At 32.3% G+C, this 18988-nt stretch overlaps 1 protein-coding gene across 3 annotated transcripts; it reads right to left on the reverse strand.

Annotated features, from left to right (window-relative positions):
* Nucleotides 1-679: 679 nt before the first annotated feature.
* On the reverse strand, nt 680-8696 carry LOC111696690 (uncharacterized). Of its 3 annotated transcripts, XM_023466390.1 has the most exons (9): nt 8631-8696; nt 7756-7816; nt 6883-7017; nt 6711-6793; nt 6586-6610; nt 5839-5916; nt 5052-5126; nt 4403-4564; nt 680-1721 (listed from the first exon to the last, which is right to left on the reverse strand). In XM_023466390.1, the coding sequence occupies exons 3-9, from the start codon at nt 7000-7002 to the stop codon at nt 1545-1547; spliced, it is 720 nt and encodes a 239-aa protein (XP_023322158.1). In that variant the 5' UTR covers nt 7003-7017; nt 7756-7816; nt 8631-8696; the 3' UTR covers nt 680-1544. The 3 variants fall into 3 exon arrangements, with proteins under 3 accessions (XP_023322158.1, XP_023322159.1, XP_023322157.1); XM_023466391.1 differs by lacking the exon at nt 6586-6610 and having other exon boundaries at nt 6686-6793; nt 6883-6994; XM_023466389.1 differs by lacking the exon at nt 6586-6610 and having other exon boundaries at nt 6686-6793.
* Nucleotides 8697-18988: the final 10292 nt, after the last annotated feature.

Consider the following 18988-nt stretch of genomic DNA (forward strand, 5'->3'; position numbering starts at 1 on the left):
CACCCATATTGCATCCATACCGCAATTTAATCACAAACATGGACTTGCGGCAACTCGCTCACCCGTAGCACTTCCTTAGCCGCACCCATATATCTTCTGAAAAATGTTTTTCCTTTTGAATGCTTTTTAAAGAGGATTGCTGCGTTATTTAAACATTTTAAAGACATCATGGCATCTATTATACCCTAAGCATATTAATCATTTTTATATATGGTAATATAAGTAAACATTCTTGCTCACTGGGGCAATAGTTGTTTAATTTTTGTAAAAAACTGTGATTTATTGCGATCTCATCCTAAAATGTAATATTTTGTACATGTCGGCTGATGTTGATCTTCTCAAAAAAAAAATTTTGAAGGTAAGGAGAAATTCAATCTAAGGAAGCGCTATGAGTGAGCGCGTTGCCGCAAGTCTATGTTTGTGAGTAAATTGTAGGATGGAGGCTATACGGGTGCGGCTTGCTTCCCCCCCCTCACACCCTTTTTTAATGCTGTCGAGCTTTTTAGTCAATTTTTAAACTTAAGTTTCAGTTTTGTTTTTAATCATTGGTGAAGAGATATAAATAATATACATCTATATTTTTTATTTGTAATTTATCGCTTATTATAAATATTTGTGACAATAAACTTATAAAAGTTTTATCAACTGAAATTTAATGAAAATTGAGTTTCTTGAATGCTTAAATGACTTGAAAGAAAAAAATTTTAATTTTTGAAAAAGAAAAATTTCGAATTTTTTAAGCCAATGTTACTGCCCGGGTACGCATGGGTTTTCTCAAAAAATGTCAGCCCCCTTCGTCCAGCCGTTTGGCCAGCTATAGCTAACATACAAACAAATGTATATGAGCTCGAAGAGCATTATTATATAAATTTAGTCTGAAGACTAGATAAAGAAAAATTAAATTAACTTAAAAAATTAACTTATTAAATTTTAGGTGACCGCCAATGCAAAGATGGCAACCACAACGGTATTCTTGAAACTTTCATCTGATCAAGAGATTTTTTTTTATTGCTTTTCTAAGGTTAAATGTTAAAAAGAATGAAATAATTAAATTTGATATAAGTAAATTAATTCTAATGAAACATTTATTAATACTAATTTAGACATTTTTTCTTAAGCTTTTTCAAGTAAACAGAAGTTACTCAGTTCTACGCTTTGTAAATTCGTGCACCACGAGATGAATAGAAACAAAATTCATGCTGCGTCACGCCCCTGAATATTCGGGGCGTAGATGTTTGTTTCTTTATCCAGGTTTCATACTAAAGAAGTTACAATGATTGTAAGGATGGGGAGGCCACGAGGGGTTTGTGGAGTCTTTGGGTTCAGCTTTTTCTTTCATTTTTAATATTCAAGAAATTTATTTTTAAAATTATTTAAAAAAGTGAATCATATGAACTGAAAAAATTGATTTCTTTAAAAAGATGCTTGTAGTTTATCGTTTTGTTTCTTCGAAAATTATCTGTTTAAATGAAAACATATTTTTATAAGTAAAGTTATGTCAATATCTAAATCCATCAAACGAATGGTTACTGTAGAATAAATATTCATCCAAAAATCTGTGAAAGATCAGTTGGCGCATTTTCATTGATAACTGTCTGGAGCGTGTTCTGTATAACCGGTGTGATCAGCTCCTGTATATCCCGCTTCACAGTGTTCACCACCAAGGTGGTGATCGGTGAGATGAGGGTGTCCAGCTCGTTGCTCAATCCAGTTATACCAACCTACAAAAACAAACATTTCATTTCACGTCAAATAAACATTAATTTCTTACATTCAAGGTTTCTTGTAGGCAAAACTGGTGTATTTCTTTGCTGAATAATATAGTAAACCATCAAAATACTCACTTAAATGCAGAAACCAAAAATAAAGCTGTCAAAGTTACTTTTCTCATATTTACTCATAAAATCAAAACTATAGGAGCTACGGGGTCACAAAGTTGTTCCAGCAATGTCGCATGAATTTGGCTGCACCTGTTCTGGTTTACACGTATTTGGTAACAACCAGGGTTATCCATGCGAAGGATAAAAACGTATTTACGACGTTGAAATTTGTGTTTAACGAACCGATTCAAAGAACCGCGTATACGTAGTTCAGCCACTTCTCTTCAGCTAAACCCGGCGTACAAAAGAAATGAGGTTAAACTAAGTCTTCATGGTTCCAACTTGTACTTCATTAATTCTGTTGTCTGAAGGTAAAAATTAGTCTGAACACTTTCAATACATTTATAATCTATAAAGTCGCATATACAGATGTTGACGCAAAACAATTCTGCCTATTTTTATTTTAATCCAAAATTGTCTGAAATGATTAATTTGTTGCCTGAAAAGTTGGATTTAAACCATGATTATATTTAAAACATAATATAACAATTACAACATTTTGAAAAGTCATTACAAAATGGGATTATTCATAAAAATTTAAAACAATGCTGAAAGATCTCATCCTTATATCTTTGCAACCTGATGGTGTAAAGCTGTGATATTTCAGATTATATTTGATCTAACAGATTTCATATTTTGATATTTCAAAGATCTACGACTCACATTAGGTTGCAAATATAAAGTCAAAATGTATGGCAGAAACTCAATTCTTTTTTTAAGTAATAACTGTACACTTTAAAAAGGAAAACACTCCCTTTAAAGTTAAAAGCCCATGACTGTTCAGCTTTATAATCTTATAATAAAGAATTATGAAATCATGTTCCAAGAGGTAAGAAGGAAGTTAGAAAGATTAGGAGGGATTTACTTGGAATTCTGATTATTTGTTATCATGATAAGTAAAGGAGGGGGAGAGGGGGAAGAAAAAATGAATTGCAATTTTTAATGTGATTACAATGTGTACTGAAGTAAATTGTTTTAGATTTAAGGATGAATTAGTAAAAAAAAGCTTTTTATTGGTTGATATTTGAAACTTTTTTAAATAAATGCACTTATTGCATCTTTTGTTCTTTAAAAAAAAAAGATGACAGTCATGCTTGTATATCTATTTATCTTTACATCTATCCTGGTGCTGAGGTATTTAACAAATAAATCAACATGTACGTGTGTCACATTTTAATAATCACATTTGCAAAATGTGTAGACCCTATGGGGCGTAGTCAGGAACTTGTTCAGGGGGGGGGCTTAATTTTTTCTTTCTTTCTCGTGTGGGGGCCCAAAACCCCTGGAACAATAGGTTTCATTGACCCAAGAGGTGGCTGAGGCACCAAAGTCCCCTTGAGTATGCCTCTGGTAGATACTTTAAGAATTTTGGTTTGAGAATTCTGAAATAAGATTTAAGATTCTACGTAAAAAAATTCATGAAAAATCTGTTATTTCAGTTTTTAATCAATAACTAAATTTGAATCTCATCCTTAGAGTATTATTCTGAATAATAACACACACAGGCTCTATACTCAATTGCGTTTCAACTGGATAGATTGAATTAGTCTTTTTTGTTTCACGCCATAATTCATTTTTGTGCAAATTTTACGCATTTCATGTTGAAATGCAAACTTTTGTAATTTTTTAGATGCATTGCATTAAACAATTGTTATGTACAGTTAGAACCATTAAGTGTTGAATAGAAAGACGACTGTTTAACAGATGTACAGTTAGAACCATAAAGTGTTGAATAGAAAGACGACAGTTAAACAGATGTACAGTTAGAACCATAAAGTGTTGAATAGAAAGACGACTGTTAAACAGATGTACAGTTAGAACCATAAAGTGTTAAATAGGAAGACGACTGTTAAACAGATGTACAGTTAGAACCATAAAGTGTTGAATAGGAAGACGACTGTTAAACAGATGTACAGTTAGAACCATAAAGTGTTGAATAGGAAGACTGTTAACTCAAGGTTTTTATTGAATGTCCAATGAAAATGAAACACAACAAATCGACCTAGTTCACATTTAAAGTATACTTCAACGATGGTACAATATACAAATACTTTTATGATAAGACTATTAAAATTATCATATATACTACAATGAGGTCCACAAAACTGTGGAAGAGATAGACGATTTTAGACTTTTAGACCATTTCACGTTTTAAGTAGATTTTCTCGATACTACAGTTACTTGCTTTAAATAATATATATATTACAAATAAGATTGATTGTCTGTCGTCTTCTTATTCCACAGCTGTTTAAGTCCTCCTGTATGATTTTTAGCAGTATTAGTTTATCAATATTAATATTTGTGCTATATTCTTTTCAGAAAAAATAAAGTAAACAGAGGCCGAGTTTAAAAAATTTGAGCCGGGGCTTAAATTTAAGACGCGACTCAAATATGGTTGGTTCCACTTAAAGTTGCATTCAATATTTCAAGATGTAAGCCGGTGCTCAATTGAAACCGGATATTGGCAGATTTAAGCCGGTGCTCAAATTCATTAAATTCGGACACTGATTCATTTAACTTACATTTATATGTCCAACATCCTTAAAGGTCACATTTCTGACCAGTGGCTTGAGCTCCGTCAGATCCTTGAGATCTAGGTCAATGACGGAAGCGATGTCAACGCCCTCCACTGTCACATCCAATCCTATATTGGGCATCGTCAACCCAAATCCCAGACTCATGATCTAAATAATTTAACAAGAAGAATTTTAACATTTTCAGCTCTTAACGCCAATGTAAACAAAACAATCAAACTACAATCAAGATTTAGAAAAATAAATTTACCAATAATCCAAATTTCAAAGAAAAAAGGGACAAATAATAAAACATTTTAACGAAACAAGTAATACAAAATTGAGATTTCAACCAAAAAATTAATAAAAATCAAGGTTCTTAAGCAACAAGTAACGCATAATCAAGGTTCTTAAGAAACAAGTGACAAATAAACAAAATTTTAAAGAAACAAATAACAAAAAATCTAAATTTTAAACGAAACAACTAGCAAATAATCAAGATTTTACAGAAAAAAATTCAAAATTTCAAGATTCCATTGAAACAATTAACAAAAAATTTTATGATTAGTTTTGATTAATTTTATTATTTCATTAGTTTTATTACTATAATAAATTGATTATCTTAATAATGCGAAATTCAATGCTCATTATTTTATACCTTTCCCTGTGCTGCTGAAACCATAGATATGTTAGACAGGAGAAGAGAAGAGGAAATAGTAAACACAGGTCTACCCTGCAGTACAGTACAGTTTAGTAAACACAGGTATAACCTGCAGTACAGTACAGTTTTGTGAACACAGGTCTACACTGCAGTACAGTACAGTTTAGTAAAAACAGATCTACTCTGCAGTACAATAGAGTTTAGTAAACACAGGACTACCCTGCAGTACAGTACAGTTTAGTGAACACGGGTATACCCTGTAGTACAATACAGTTTAGTAAACACAGGTCTACCCTGCAGTACAGTACAGTTTAGTAAACACAAGTATACCCTGCAGTACAATACAGTTTAGTAAACACAGGTCTAACCTGCAGTAAAATACAGTTTAGTAAACACAGGTCTACCCTGCAGTACAATACAGTCTAATAAACACAAGTCTACTCTACAGTACAGAACAGTGCAGTACAACATGTAATGAAAATATTTATCTATATGAAATAAATTCCAACTTTTCAATCTAAGAGAGAAAGAAGTAACTAGGTCCAGTCTACGGACACCCCAAAAGTTTTTCTTACCAAACTCGCTTTTATTAATGTAGTAAAAACAATAAATCTCGCATCATTTAGTTTAATGGTTCGTTAAAGAGAACTAACAAAATGCTTTCAAACCAATTGTCATTGAAAACCTCTTCTGCACGCTCACTTCATTGGTCTTAATCATGGTTACAAAAAAATTGCTAAACAGTAAAAACTATTTATGAAAATCATGGAAAATAAGAACTCACCGCTGACTCGTCATATGTAACAATAGCATCGCTGGATCTTGATAAAGAATTCAAGCCTTTAAACACTCCATTCCGGATCTTAACAGATTGGTTAGTGGATTTAAAAATTAAAAAAAACCCCGTCTATTACTATAACACCTATACATCTAGGTTGTATCTGAGGATTAAAGAAAAGCAGATCTACTAGATCTATACCTCTAGGTTGTATCTGAGGTTTAAAGAAAAGTAGATCCACTAGAACTATACCTCCAGGTGTAGTTGAGGTTTAAAGAAAAGTAGATCCATTAGAACTATACCTCTAGGTGTAGGTAAGGTTTTAAAAAAAAGTAGATCTATTACAACTATACCTCTAGGTGTAGCTGAGGTTTAAAGAAAAGTAGATCTACTACAACTATACCTCTAGGTGTAGCTAAGGTTTAAAGAAAAGTAGCTCTACTACAACTATACCTCTAGGTGTAGCTGAGGTTTAAAGAAAAGTAGATCTACTAGAACTATACCTCTAGGTGTAGCTAAGGTTTAAAGAAAAGTAGCTCTACTACAACTATACCTCTAGGTGTAGCTGAGGTTTAAAGAAAAGTAGATCTACTAGAACTATACCTCTAGGTGTAGCTAAGGTTTAAAGAAAAGTAGCTCTACTACAACTATACCTCTAGGTGTAGCTGAGGTTTAAAGAAAAGTAGATCTACTAGAACTATACCTCTAGGTGTAGCTAAGGTTTAAAGAAAAGTAGCTCTACTACAACTATACCTCTAGGTGTAGCTGAGGTTTAAAGTAAAGTAGATCTACTACAACTATACCTCCAGGTGTAGTTGAGGTTTAAAGAAAAGTAGATCTACTAGAACTATACCTCTAGGTGTAGCTGAGGTTTAAAGAAAAGTAGATCTACAACTAGAACAAACTTCTCATCTTCCAACTCTATCTCATTTTCTCCTGACTTCATAACATCCCGAAGCATCTAAAACATTGTCGGTTTCAGGGATACAAATATTAAATGTGTATTGTATTTTTTTATTTACCATCAATCAAGAATCTTTTAATACTTACTGAATCCACAAACTCATTTGCATTCCCATCTCCGAACTGTGCCAGGGTGTTAGATAGGTTGGAGAGGAGTAGGATTACCACCTGGAGGAGCATTGTTAACCTGAACCTCACTCTATACATTCAAAACTTGGTCTACTGCAATTAAAAACAAAACTTTGAAATTATTTATATTTTTCTGCAAAACTCTAAATTCTAGGGAAATTGATGAAAATTTAAATGACAATAAAATATAGTTGTTGCTGGGTAAACCATATTTGCTGCTGGGTAAAACATATTTGTTCCTGGGTAAAACATATTTGCTGCTGGGTAAAACATATTTGTTGCTGGGTAAACCATATTTGTTGCTGGGTAAAACATATTTGTTCCTGGGTAAAACATATTTTCTGCTGGGTAAAACATATTTGTTCCTGGGTAAAACATATTTGTTCCTAGGTAAAACATATTTGCTGCTGGGTAAAACATATTTATTGCTGGGTAAAACATATTTGTTGTTGGGTAAAACATATTTTCTGCTGGGTAAAACATATTTGTTGCTGGGTAAAACATAATTGTTGCTGGGTAAACCATATTTGCTGCTGGGTAAACAACATAGTTGTTGCTGGGTAAACCATATTTGCTGCTGGGTAAACAACATAGTTGTTGCTGGGTAAACCATATTTGCTGCTGGGTAAAACATATTTGTTGCTGGGTAAAACATATTTGCTGCTGGGTAAACCATATTTGTTGCTTGTTAAAACATAATTCTTGTATGGAACAATATATTTAGTACTGGTAATGACATATTTGTTGTCTGAGAAAACATATTTGTTGTTTGGTAAAACATATTTGTCTAATATAACATATTTGATGTGCAAAAGACCAAATGGTGCAAACCTGAGCTGAATCCATCCAGGTCTGAGATTGATCTCGAATAATTCTCAGATTTTCAGATTCACTTCAAATTTTATAAAAAATCATGCTCCATGACTTTCATTTCTTAGATTCTTGAAAATTATACATAAAGCCAACAAAAACTATTTGTTTTAACTTGTTGAGAATAATTCTTAGTTTATTTTGTGATGTTAAACAAATTTATTCGTATAATAAGATCAAACTTAAAGGTTTAAAGGTATAGAAATATAATAAGATTCCTTGTAGTGACTGCAAGTGTAATTTCAAGTGACCCTCCATGCACATATGACAATGTATGATCACAATGGAACCCGTGTAAAAGTTTTTCTGGTCAAGTGTAAATTAGAAATCCATGTTTATAATGTTGAAAACGTAAAGGCAATGTTTTTTTCTTCAAGAGTACTGTTGTGAATTTGGCATTGCCATCTATGCATATAGGGTCATTTGAAATTAATCTTATAGTACCTTAAATATTGTAGGTATGATAAAAGAACCAAAAATTCAAATGGTGGCCCATTAAATAAATTATATAAATCAAAGACTTTGATACAAATGAATTAATTTTTCACTTTGTTCCCTCTGGAAAGATGTACCACCCTTTTTGACACATTCTTTATCAATTATCAAATAAGATTTGTACTTGTTTTTTATCACCCCATGTGAACACCTTAACTTATTTGGAATTATATTTTAGAGTTTGTTTTCTCTTTAGAACTATTGTTCTATTTCCGGATAAATCTAGATTTTTTCCACGCTTGATCCTTGACAGTGGTCACAGTGTACTTATAAATATGGATCGGGGGTTTCCAGAATATTAAATACGTCATTTGTTAGAAATTCTAGAGATTTTTCTAAACCTGAATTCAGGCTATACTGGGGTTCGTCCCGGGATATCTTGAATTCAGAATGCTCCGTGTCTACTTCTGAAATTAGGTTTAGGATTAAATTATAAACTACCTTACTCAACACTTTAATCATGTACTACCTTACTCAACACTTCAATCATGTACTACCTTGCTCAACTCTTTAATCATGTACTACCTTGCTCAACACTTCAATCATGTACTACCTTGCCCAACTCTTCAATCATGTACTACCTTACTCAACTCTTTAATCATGTACTACCTTACTCAACACTTTAATCATGTACTACCTTACTCAACACTTCAATCATGTACTACCTTGCTTAATACTTCAATCATGTACTACCTTGCTCAACACTTCAATCATGTACTACCTTGCTCAACAATTCAATCATGTACTACATTGCTCAACACTTCAATGATGTACTACCTTGCTCAACATTTCAATCATGTACTATCTTGCTCAACACTTCAATGATGTACTACCTTGCTCAACACTTCAATCATGTACTACCTTGCTCAACACTTAAATCATGTACTACATTGCTCAACACTTCAATGATGTACTACCTTGCTCAACACTCCAATGATGTACTGCCTTGCTCAACACTTCAATCATGTACTTCCATACTAAACCCTTCAATCATGTACTTCCTTAATCAACACTTCAATTATGTACTACCTTGCTCAACACTTCAATCATGTACTACCTTGCTCAATACTTCAATCATGTACTACCTTGCTAAACACTCCAATGATGTACTGCCTTGCTCAACACTTCAATCATGTACTACCTTACTCAACACTTCAATCATGTACTACCTTGCTCAACACTTCAATCATGTACTACCTTACTCAATACTTCAATCATGTACTACCTTACTCAACACTTCAATCATGTAACTACCTTACTCAACTCTTCAATCATGTACTAACTTGCTCAACAGTTATCTGACATTTTTATTTCAAAGAAATATTTAAGTGCAATAAACCCCATGGACCCTGGAATGCGGGAAGTGTATTTAAGAAAACTAAAATCAACAGAACATGTCACATAAGTGAAGTAGATACTCCATTACTATGTGGTGAATTGTGGTAAATTGCTACGGCGCACGTTTTGAAAGTGCAAAAGTGTAGCAAGATTTTTTTATATTTATCACTCATAGAAACGTAAAAGAAATTTAAAAAAAAAAAATTTAAAACTAGAGGTTGTCTTTTATATTTTAACCGTATTGGCATAATTTGTAATTTAAGTTTCTCTAACAAATCCATGGATATAACCCCCCCCCCCTTCCTACTGCTCCAACCATCCTATCATTAATTGTTATGAATGAATGCACATGAACTCAATATTTTATGCATTGATTGTGTAAATTTCTATGGTTGCATAAAGATGAAATTTCGTGCAGATTTTACAGTTAGTAAAATATTACATAAGGTTCAAATAAAAATAAATAATTAAATTAAAGATTTTTCTCATTTTCCTTATAAACGTTTTTTAACTTTATTTTTTTTTTCTTAAGCTAATTTCCAACAAAAGAAATTTAAGATAAAAAACAAATTACTCCTTCCTCTTTATTTCGACCGACAATTGGAACCGATAGTTTCAGCCGTTTTGACATAACTACTGTATATAGGACCACCCTATAATTACTAGAATAGGATCACCCTGTAACTACTAATGTAGGATCACCCTGTAACCACTAGCATAGGATCACCCTGTAACTACTAGTGTAGGATCACCCTGTAACCACTAGTATCGGATAACCCTGTGACCACCAGTATCGGATCACCCTGTAACTACTAGTTGCAGAGAAGGAACTCAGCTTAAGATTAGTCAGGGCTGAGTTAACGCCTTGAACTGAAATCTCCAACTGAAGTCTAAATGTTCACGTCCAGTGTACATCAATCCACCTTTTAGAACAATCATACGTGGAAATAGGTGGTAGACGGAAACCTTCTTTGTATTATAAACCGTTAATATATTTCAAGTCACCCTCAATTTCAATAATGCCACGCCAGATTTATAATGCTGCCCTTACAACTTTAAAGATACAGGGTTTCCCTTACAAGTATGGACTTTAGATTCGACGTTACAATTTGGTTAAACTTGGTATTCCTTATTAAATAAAATCACATACATGTTCACTGGATCAAATGAAAGAAAAAGAAAAGTTTTGATATTAAAGTCTTTCAGTTTTCATCCATTGTGTGTAACCAATTAGTACAGAGAATCCCAGGTATATGAATACATAGCTAGAATTTTTTATAAGTCGTATTCTCAACATATTTAAGATCAAATGCCGCGGAAAAACGAGTTAAATATATCAATTGCTGCCCTTCATTTCTTATGGCTATTAATTTACCCTTTGATGCTGCGAACATCTCAGCACCAAAGATGAAGAATTACAGATGTCATACTTTTCAAAATAAATTTCAAGACGACATTTCATGCGCTCTTGCTATGTATTCATATATGTATGTGAGATTGGCTGTATAATAATGATTAAGCAATAAACACTATTTCTGCTTGCATATATTACATTATATGAATAGTATTTCAGAGAAAATGGTGCAAATTCATTCCTTAAAATTCAAAACATGGAAATCAGGGGCGTATTCAGGAATTTGTCCAAGGGGGGGGCTTAGCACCTGTTGGGGCCTGAAAACCCCCTGAAATCAATAGTTTTCACTTGTCCAAAGGGGTTTAGCCCCCATACCCCCCCCCTGAATACGTTTCTGATGGAAATTTAAAGAAAAGTGATCTAAGTGCCCTGTCTTTAGAGACTACAAAAAAATTTTACTAAAGTGCCAAATAAAGGTTACCAGAAATGTTTGCGAATTTTAGTTATTTTTCGATCTCATTTACGAGAAAATATGTGTTCAACATTAAACAGGTTTTTGATAAAAGTCAAAATATCTTACATCTGAAATTCTTTTTCTCAATTCAGCAAATAACAGGAAAAATATTGCTCTGCGCATACATTGTTAACATTTAGGTTAATTTAACTCCTTAGTGGGTGTTCTCGGAAAACTTTGTTTTTGCTAGAAAACATATTCCACTACTGTACAAATTAAGTGTGTGTTCCATACAAAAGAATTAGAATGATGGTAATTTTATTAAAATTTGACAATGTTATTTATTCTATTTTTTAGACTTATTTAGATTTATTAAGCTGGGGAATAGGAAGATGACTTTTAGACTCAATTTATGACTTTAAATAGTTCAATTTATGACTTTAAATAGTTCAATTTATGACTTTTAGACTCAATTTATGACTTTTAGACTCAATTTATGACTTTAAATAGTTCAATTTACAATGAACACTTAAACTGTTTTACTTCACTTGAATAAAATAATTTCAAGAAACTAATATGCTTGTGTCTCACCTTCTCTAACCATTTTAATGTTTCTTAATGGATAAGCAATACTGCAGTCTGCAACAAAGGAATTTTGTTTTTGCCACAAACTCTGATTTTCTAATCACAAAATCTTTGTAACCAAATGTTGCAGACCTTAGATATTTTAAACAATGAATTCTGTTAGATCAAGTAATCTGAGTTTTTAAATATCAAAGGTTTACAACATCGAGTTCTAAAGATATTGAGGTTTAAATATTTGATATTGTTCCAAATACTCCATTCCTTTTTGGAAAAACAGTTTCTTATGCGTATGGTATGTTTGAAAATAAAATTATAAAATGAATGGTTGATCATTGTTTTTCTGCATTTCTATTTTCAGACATAGGTTAGTTAAATATAATATAGAACGACTGCAGGTTTCATGAGTTTTTCTGCATTTCTATTTTCAGACATAGGTTAGTTAAATATAATATAGAACGACTGCAGGTTTCATGAGTTTTTCTGCATTTCTATTTTCAGATATTTATAGTTGGTTAAATATATAATATAGAACGACTGGTTTCATGTAAATTGTTAAAAACATTAAAATTCATTCAATGTACAGATGTATATTCTAGGTAGTTAGTATTGTCAATACTGTTGTATAATATTCTTCTAAAATGTTTTATACTCTTAAATTTTACTTAAACTATTTTGCAACGACTGCTATGAGTAAGGGATGTTAAAATAGGCAAATTGGGTAATTAAACCAACTTGAAAAGCATTTCTTTGTACCTTTATTTCAATTAATCAGATCTTAAATCAAAATATTATGTAACTCATCTACATATATACGTGTTAAAATTAATTCGAAATATAAGGAAGACGATTTTTCCGACTCAAATTGCCGTAGCCTTTTCTCTAGATGTTTGTGTACTCAAGATCCATTTCCTCCTCATGTAGTGCCCACATGTCGAATCCCCGCTCACCCCAGCTCCCTCCCGGTATTCAGTCAGGTTTAGAGAGTAGAGCCGGTAACAGCTCCAACACAGGGAGCCTCTTGACTCCTTTATGATGATGACGCAGATACTCAGATAGCAGCAGACGCTCTTACCCGAAGGGTTCCCAGTTCATCATGCATTCCAGAGACAACATAATCGCTCATAGCCAGCATGACAAGCCGCGATCTCTGCCTACAAGGTTGGATAAGTCCTGTTGTTCAAGATCCTGTTGATCTGCTTCACCAACATGAAGATCTACATCACTCCCATGAAGTACCCACAACATTCATCATTAATTCCTTTGTTAATTTCTAAATCAACCAATTTTAACTCCGCCTTAAATGCAAATATTTCAAAACACTTTCGTTTTAAATAAATGTTAGAAATATCCATTTTAGATCTCTTTATTTTATTATAGTGACTTTTCAAGTCAACAATACGGGTTTACACTGCACAGCAAATTTGAATGTTTTAATATTATATAAAAAATTTGGTTACATTTCGCAAAAATGGCTTTTCAAAATTTAGAAATGGGCACTTTTCAAAATTTAGAGATGGACACTTTTGACGTTTTTATCAATTTGTTTGTTCATCTTTAATCAAGTGTCCATTTCATTTGATATCTTTTGGCTTGCTCAGTTGCAATTTACTTTTGAAAGCTCAATCTGAGTCCGAATTTAATAAATTTGAGTCGCATCTAAAATCGGCCAAAAACCGGTTACATTTTAACGCCGGCTTAGAAATTTAATTTAAATTTAAGTGGAACCATCTATATTTGAGCTGCGTCTTAAATCTAAGCCACAGCTTAAATTCTTTAATTTCGGCCTCTGGAATAATTGAGTTTGCTTGATTTCACTTAACTGTCCATTTTGTTTGTTAATTTTACTAAACAACAGTATCATTAACTTAATGTTTTGTTCATTCACAAAAGTTATGTTGTTAACATTACATAACAGTTAGATTTTTACAAACACTTCCTCTATAATTATGATGCATTTAATTGCAATAATTAGAATTGTAAAGAAACAAGTTTTACTTATCCACAGATCTTGTTTTTTACACTTCTATAGACAGAATATCTAACATGAGACAGAGTAAAAAAAAATCAAAAGTGAGATTAGCCTCGTCTTCATCAAAACAAAGGAATTGACTCTTTGCAACAAACTCTGATTTTCTAATCCCTATATCTTTGGATTCCAAAGTCGTAAACCTTTGAAATTTCAAACTATGATTTTTGTTAGATCAAAAAATATAAGTTTGAAATATCAAAGGTTTACGACATTGGGTTCCAAAGATATCTGGATTAGAAAATCAGAGTTTGTGGCAAAGAGTCAATTCCTTTTTTTTCACAAAACTATTACACAGCTAGAGGTCTAAACCGTTAGTGAAAAGTTGCATTTATTTTCTTTGACGTGTTGTTACGTCTTGGCTTTTGATTTTACTGCACTTCCTTCGTTGTATGTTTTTGTAGCCCTAGATATGTACAATTTATAACTCTAAAGTTCTTGCTTCTAGTTTTAGTTTTGAAGTCTTAATTGACAAAATTCTCATTGACTTTTGCGCGAGAACGTTAATGCATTATTTTAGAATTTTTTTTAATATTTGAAAAACATTAAACTCAACTGTGACCGATTGTATAATTAAAACACATGGTTTTGATGTTTGATAGTTCCTGAGCCCAAAACTTAAGACAGGGTATCCTTATGAAAACTAGTTCTGGAACCTGGGTTTCACGGAAGAAGTTAGGCAGTTTTGTCGATATGAATATTTTATTTCTGAAATATTATTTTATTAATTTTTTTTCATATTCTCCATTTTTTTCGAATCTCATAAATCAAAATCTACACAAATATTAAGACCCCAAAAAGTTTTGTTCAACGATACTCTTTTGAATTTCAGGCTCTGTTGAAAGCAATTCAAACCGGCGTACAGATCCCTGACCTTGGTCTAATTAAAGATACAGAGTTACCCACCAAGGATGAGACTGTAAAGACGACCTGAAACTCTTTAAACTTGATGATTGCAAGTTTTCTGCCTTGTATATAATTTTTAAATGGCTTATTCAATAATTAGGAAAAGAAAGAAAGAAGTTTACAGTTGCTGGGAATGATTAACTAATATAAGGAAACAGACAATCAAATTCCTTACAGTCGTCTCTTAACTCTCATCCTTTGTGGTTAACCCTGTAATAATATTAGAGAGCTTTTTAACAAAGTAAATTATGAATTAGAACAAGCCTCTGATTGGTTTAACTGTAACAAACTGATACTTAATGTTTCTAAAACTAAATTTCTAGTTTTTGGTCCAAATAACAAAAAGATTAATTTGTCGTTATCAACAGAAAGAATAGGAGATGACTGCCCAACTAAATCTTTTAAATTTGTAGGGGTGAATAATGACGAAAATCTTTCTTGGAATACCCATATAAACAAAGTTAAGAGTAAAATCAGTCTTGCCTCATTGCAAATATCAAGATTAAACAACATTTTTCCAACTAAAACCTTGGTAAACCTTTATAATGGGTTGTTTAGACCTCATATTGAGTTTGGTTTATTAGCCTGGGGAGGTGTTCAACCATCAAAACTTAAAGGGTTAATTAATTGCCAGAAAAAATGTATACGAAATATCAACAAAAGCAAATACAATTCCCACACTAATCCAATATTTAAGAAATTAAATATCCTGAAGTTTAACGATTTGTTTGACCTGAACTGCAAGTTGTTTATGCATTCTTTTGTTCACAATAAACTTCCCTCCTGCTTTGAAAGCATGTTTAAAAAGTTCAATTCTCTGAGAACAAATAACATTGCTTTACAGATTTGCAAAAAATCGTCCCTGCGCAATCTTCCATCCTTCATCTTCCTAGTAAATGGAATTCCTTAGCCCAAGATCTGAAAGCTTTAAAAAATAGAAATTCTCTGAAAAATCATCTAAGTGCCAAATATTTGAATTCATATAAGAATATTTCGTGTAACAATATTCTGTGTCCTGATTGCCAAAATGGGTAAATTATTGTTCTGTGACTGCTGCTCCAGACTCATACTGTAATTTAATAAATATTTTTATTGCCGTAGTTCCCCTGCACTCAGGGAATCGCTAACCATTCTTCACAACTATCTTGCTCTCATCGCTTCACGAAAGAATCAGCCCAAAAAAATATTTTATCAATGGGCTAACTCAAACAGTCTCTAGACTCTGTTAGTCCTCAAACTAGAGAACGACTATATATTTGTACATAAATACTGTAACAGATTTTAATTTTTCGACAACTTATATATATACATTGACCATAAAATGTTATGTAACAATTAATCTAGTTTGAAATATATTTAATATTATTATTATTAAGTAGAACTAGACAGAGGGAACGGGAGGGGGAGGGGGTCACTGAGACGTTTCTGGACTGCTCAGAAACCATGATGTTGGGCACAGTGATCCTCACACGCAATAATCGGTGAGAATTTTGCTTATTACTTCTTAATAACTAAACTTTAAAGTTATAAAACGTACATGTCTGGCCTTCTAAAAGCATTCGGGAATTAGTCAAAAGTTAAGGCGTGGCGACACTTTAAAGGTGGCTTATTCAAGGCGTGGCGACACTTTAAAGGTGGCTCAGTCTTGAAAATTGATGCAACTTTTCATCTTAGTGATGGGACATATCCTAAATAAGTTATTTTGATCAATATATGACCAAAAAATATGTGCAGTGACCTCTTTAGTTTCATCCTGTCATGGAAACAAAATGGCTTATACAAAAGTTTAAGCCCTTAAGCTGAATTCCATAAATATGCTGTCAAAACAAATGAAATCAATTCAAAGAAATAATATCTAATTTTTTAATCCATGGTAAAAATAGAATTAAAAATGATGAGAGCTTTATAAAAAATGAATGAAAAATGCTTATTTGAACAACAAAACCTCAAAAACTAAATTAAGGGAGAAGAGATTGTGTGTGAGGGGGTTACACTATAATTTAATAGTTCTAGAGTAAGGATCAGTGGGCCACAAAAGGGAAAAATAGAAAATAAGGTCAAGGGGGTAGGTACCCTCCTCATACTCTGGCCATCATCCTGTATATTGAAATCTCTAATTTCGGAAGTGTACAGTGTACAATGTATGACAAAATTACAATTGAAACTTTTGTTTACTGCTCCTTCCCTTACTTTTGTTGGCAATGATTAATATTTAAAATTCTGTGATGGTGATGGACCAAACCTCTGTAGAGTAAAAGAGTAGATGAAAATATTTCGGTCTGGGTTGACCCTCGTCAGCTCTTGAGATTGTTTCTGTCACAAAGATTAAAATGATTAATATGTTGCCATTAATTAATAACAACGAATAAGACTATATAGACGACTGTACGCAATTTATACTGTCTGTTTTTTATATTCACAATTTCCTGCAACTTTAAATTTGTTTCTTTCATTTCTTACCATTAACTAGCCGTTTAAAGACTTATTGAAGCTATCGAAGACATAAAAGTTTCAACTGGGCTTTACAATCTTATCCGTTGTGGGTGACCCCGTAAATAAATATTACAATGTTTCATTAAAGTGAATTTAATTAGGATTTTTTAGCCCCTTTAATCTTTTAGAATAACTGAAATGTGGCTCAGTATATAGTTTTTAATTTTAGAACCGATCCTTCCATTTGGTGTAAAACATTGCCGAATATTTGAAAATCTTTCTGTTAACTTTAGCTAACCAATATTGCTTAAGAAACAAAAAAATTATTAATATATCTGAACCCCTGAGATGTTTCTTCTGGGTTTTCTGAAATCCAAGGTGCATACGTAGTTCTATACAACTCTATGAAGAGAAACCGTAAAAAAAGATTGGTTTCAGAAATCCCGGTCCCATGATTCATATAAGAACAGCTTTTATGAACCTAGGAAAATAGAAATAGGCGTTTTTTTGCATGGCATCAAATTGGGGCCTCGTTAAGAAATAATTTGAAAAAAACATTATGGTAGCCTAAATAAGTATTCATTACTATGAAGTCGAAGCATTGTTAATTTGTTTTCTCTCTGCATTATGGATTTGAATAGAATAATAAAAATGATTAATTGTTTAAAGGGATATACTATAAGCTCAAAAACTAAGTGATGAAAAATGGAAAGTACAGAGTATATTGTGAACAATTACAGCCCCGGTAACTTGTTAGATACTCGAAATAATTTGATAGATAAATAATAGAAATAGGCGTTTTTTTGCATGGCATCAAATTGGGGCCTCGTTAAGAAATAATTTGAAAAAAACATTATGGTAGCCTAAATAAGTATTCATTATTATGAAGTCGAAGCATTGTTAATTTGTTTTCTCTCTGCATTATGGATTTGAATAGAATAATAAAAATGATTAATTGTTTAATTACAGCCCCGGTAACTTGTTAGATACTCGAAATAATTTGATAGATAAATAAACAAAAACTGTACCACCCCCTAAGTTAATGGTTTTGACATAAAAATTACCAAATTCGATTAATAAAATTCCAGGGGTTTAGCGCACACTCACTTGATTATCCTCCTTGAAAAAAATATCGTAGTGCGTACCTGTATTTAAAAGGAAAGAAGGTAGAAAAAGTAAAGGAGGAAGAAAGAGTAAAGGAGGAAGAAAGAGTAAAGGAGGAAGAAAGAGTAAAGAAGAAAGAAAGAGTAAAGAAGGAAGAAAGAGTAAAGAATGAAGAAAGAGTAAAGACGGAAGAAAGAGTAAAGAAGGAAGAAAGAGTAAAGAAGGAAGAAAGAGTAAAGAAGGAAGATAGAGTAAAGAAGGAAGAAAGAGTAAAGATGGAAAAAAGAGTAAAGGAGGAAGAAAGAGTAAAGAAGGTAGAAAGAGGAAAGAAGGAAGAATGAGTAAAGGAGGAAGAAAGAGTAAAGAAGGAAGAAAGAGTAACGAAGGGTGAAAGAGTAAAGAAGGAAGAAAGAGTAAAGAAGGTAGAAAGAGGAAAGAAGGAAGAATGAAAAAGAAGGAGGAAAGAAGAAAGAATGAAAAAGAAGGAGGAACGAAGAAA

The sequence above is a fragment of the Eurytemora carolleeae genome, unplaced genomic scaffold, assembly GCF_000591075.1.
Source record: "Eurytemora carolleeae unplaced genomic scaffold, Eaff_2.0 scaffold225, whole genome shotgun sequence".
NCBI lineage: Eukaryota > Metazoa > Arthropoda > Copepoda > Calanoida > Temoridae > Eurytemora > Eurytemora carolleeae.

What these genes read in the sequence shown, in the direction of transcription:
- LOC111696690 (XM_023466390.1), bottom strand. Translation starts at nt 7,002, where the DNA reads ATGTATAGAGTGAGGTTCAGGTTAACAATGCTCCTCCAGGTGGTAATC. An exon ending in TTACATATGACGAGTCAGCG is followed by an intron (nt 5,127 to 5,838) that starts GTGAGTTCTTAT and finishes ACTGTACTGCAG; the next exon opens with GGTAGACCTGTGTTTACTAT. An exon ending in TTTCAGCAGCACAGGGAAAG is followed by an intron (nt 4,565 to 5,051) that starts GTATAAAATAAT and finishes TAAATTATTTAG; the next exon opens with ATCATGAGTCTGGGATTTGG.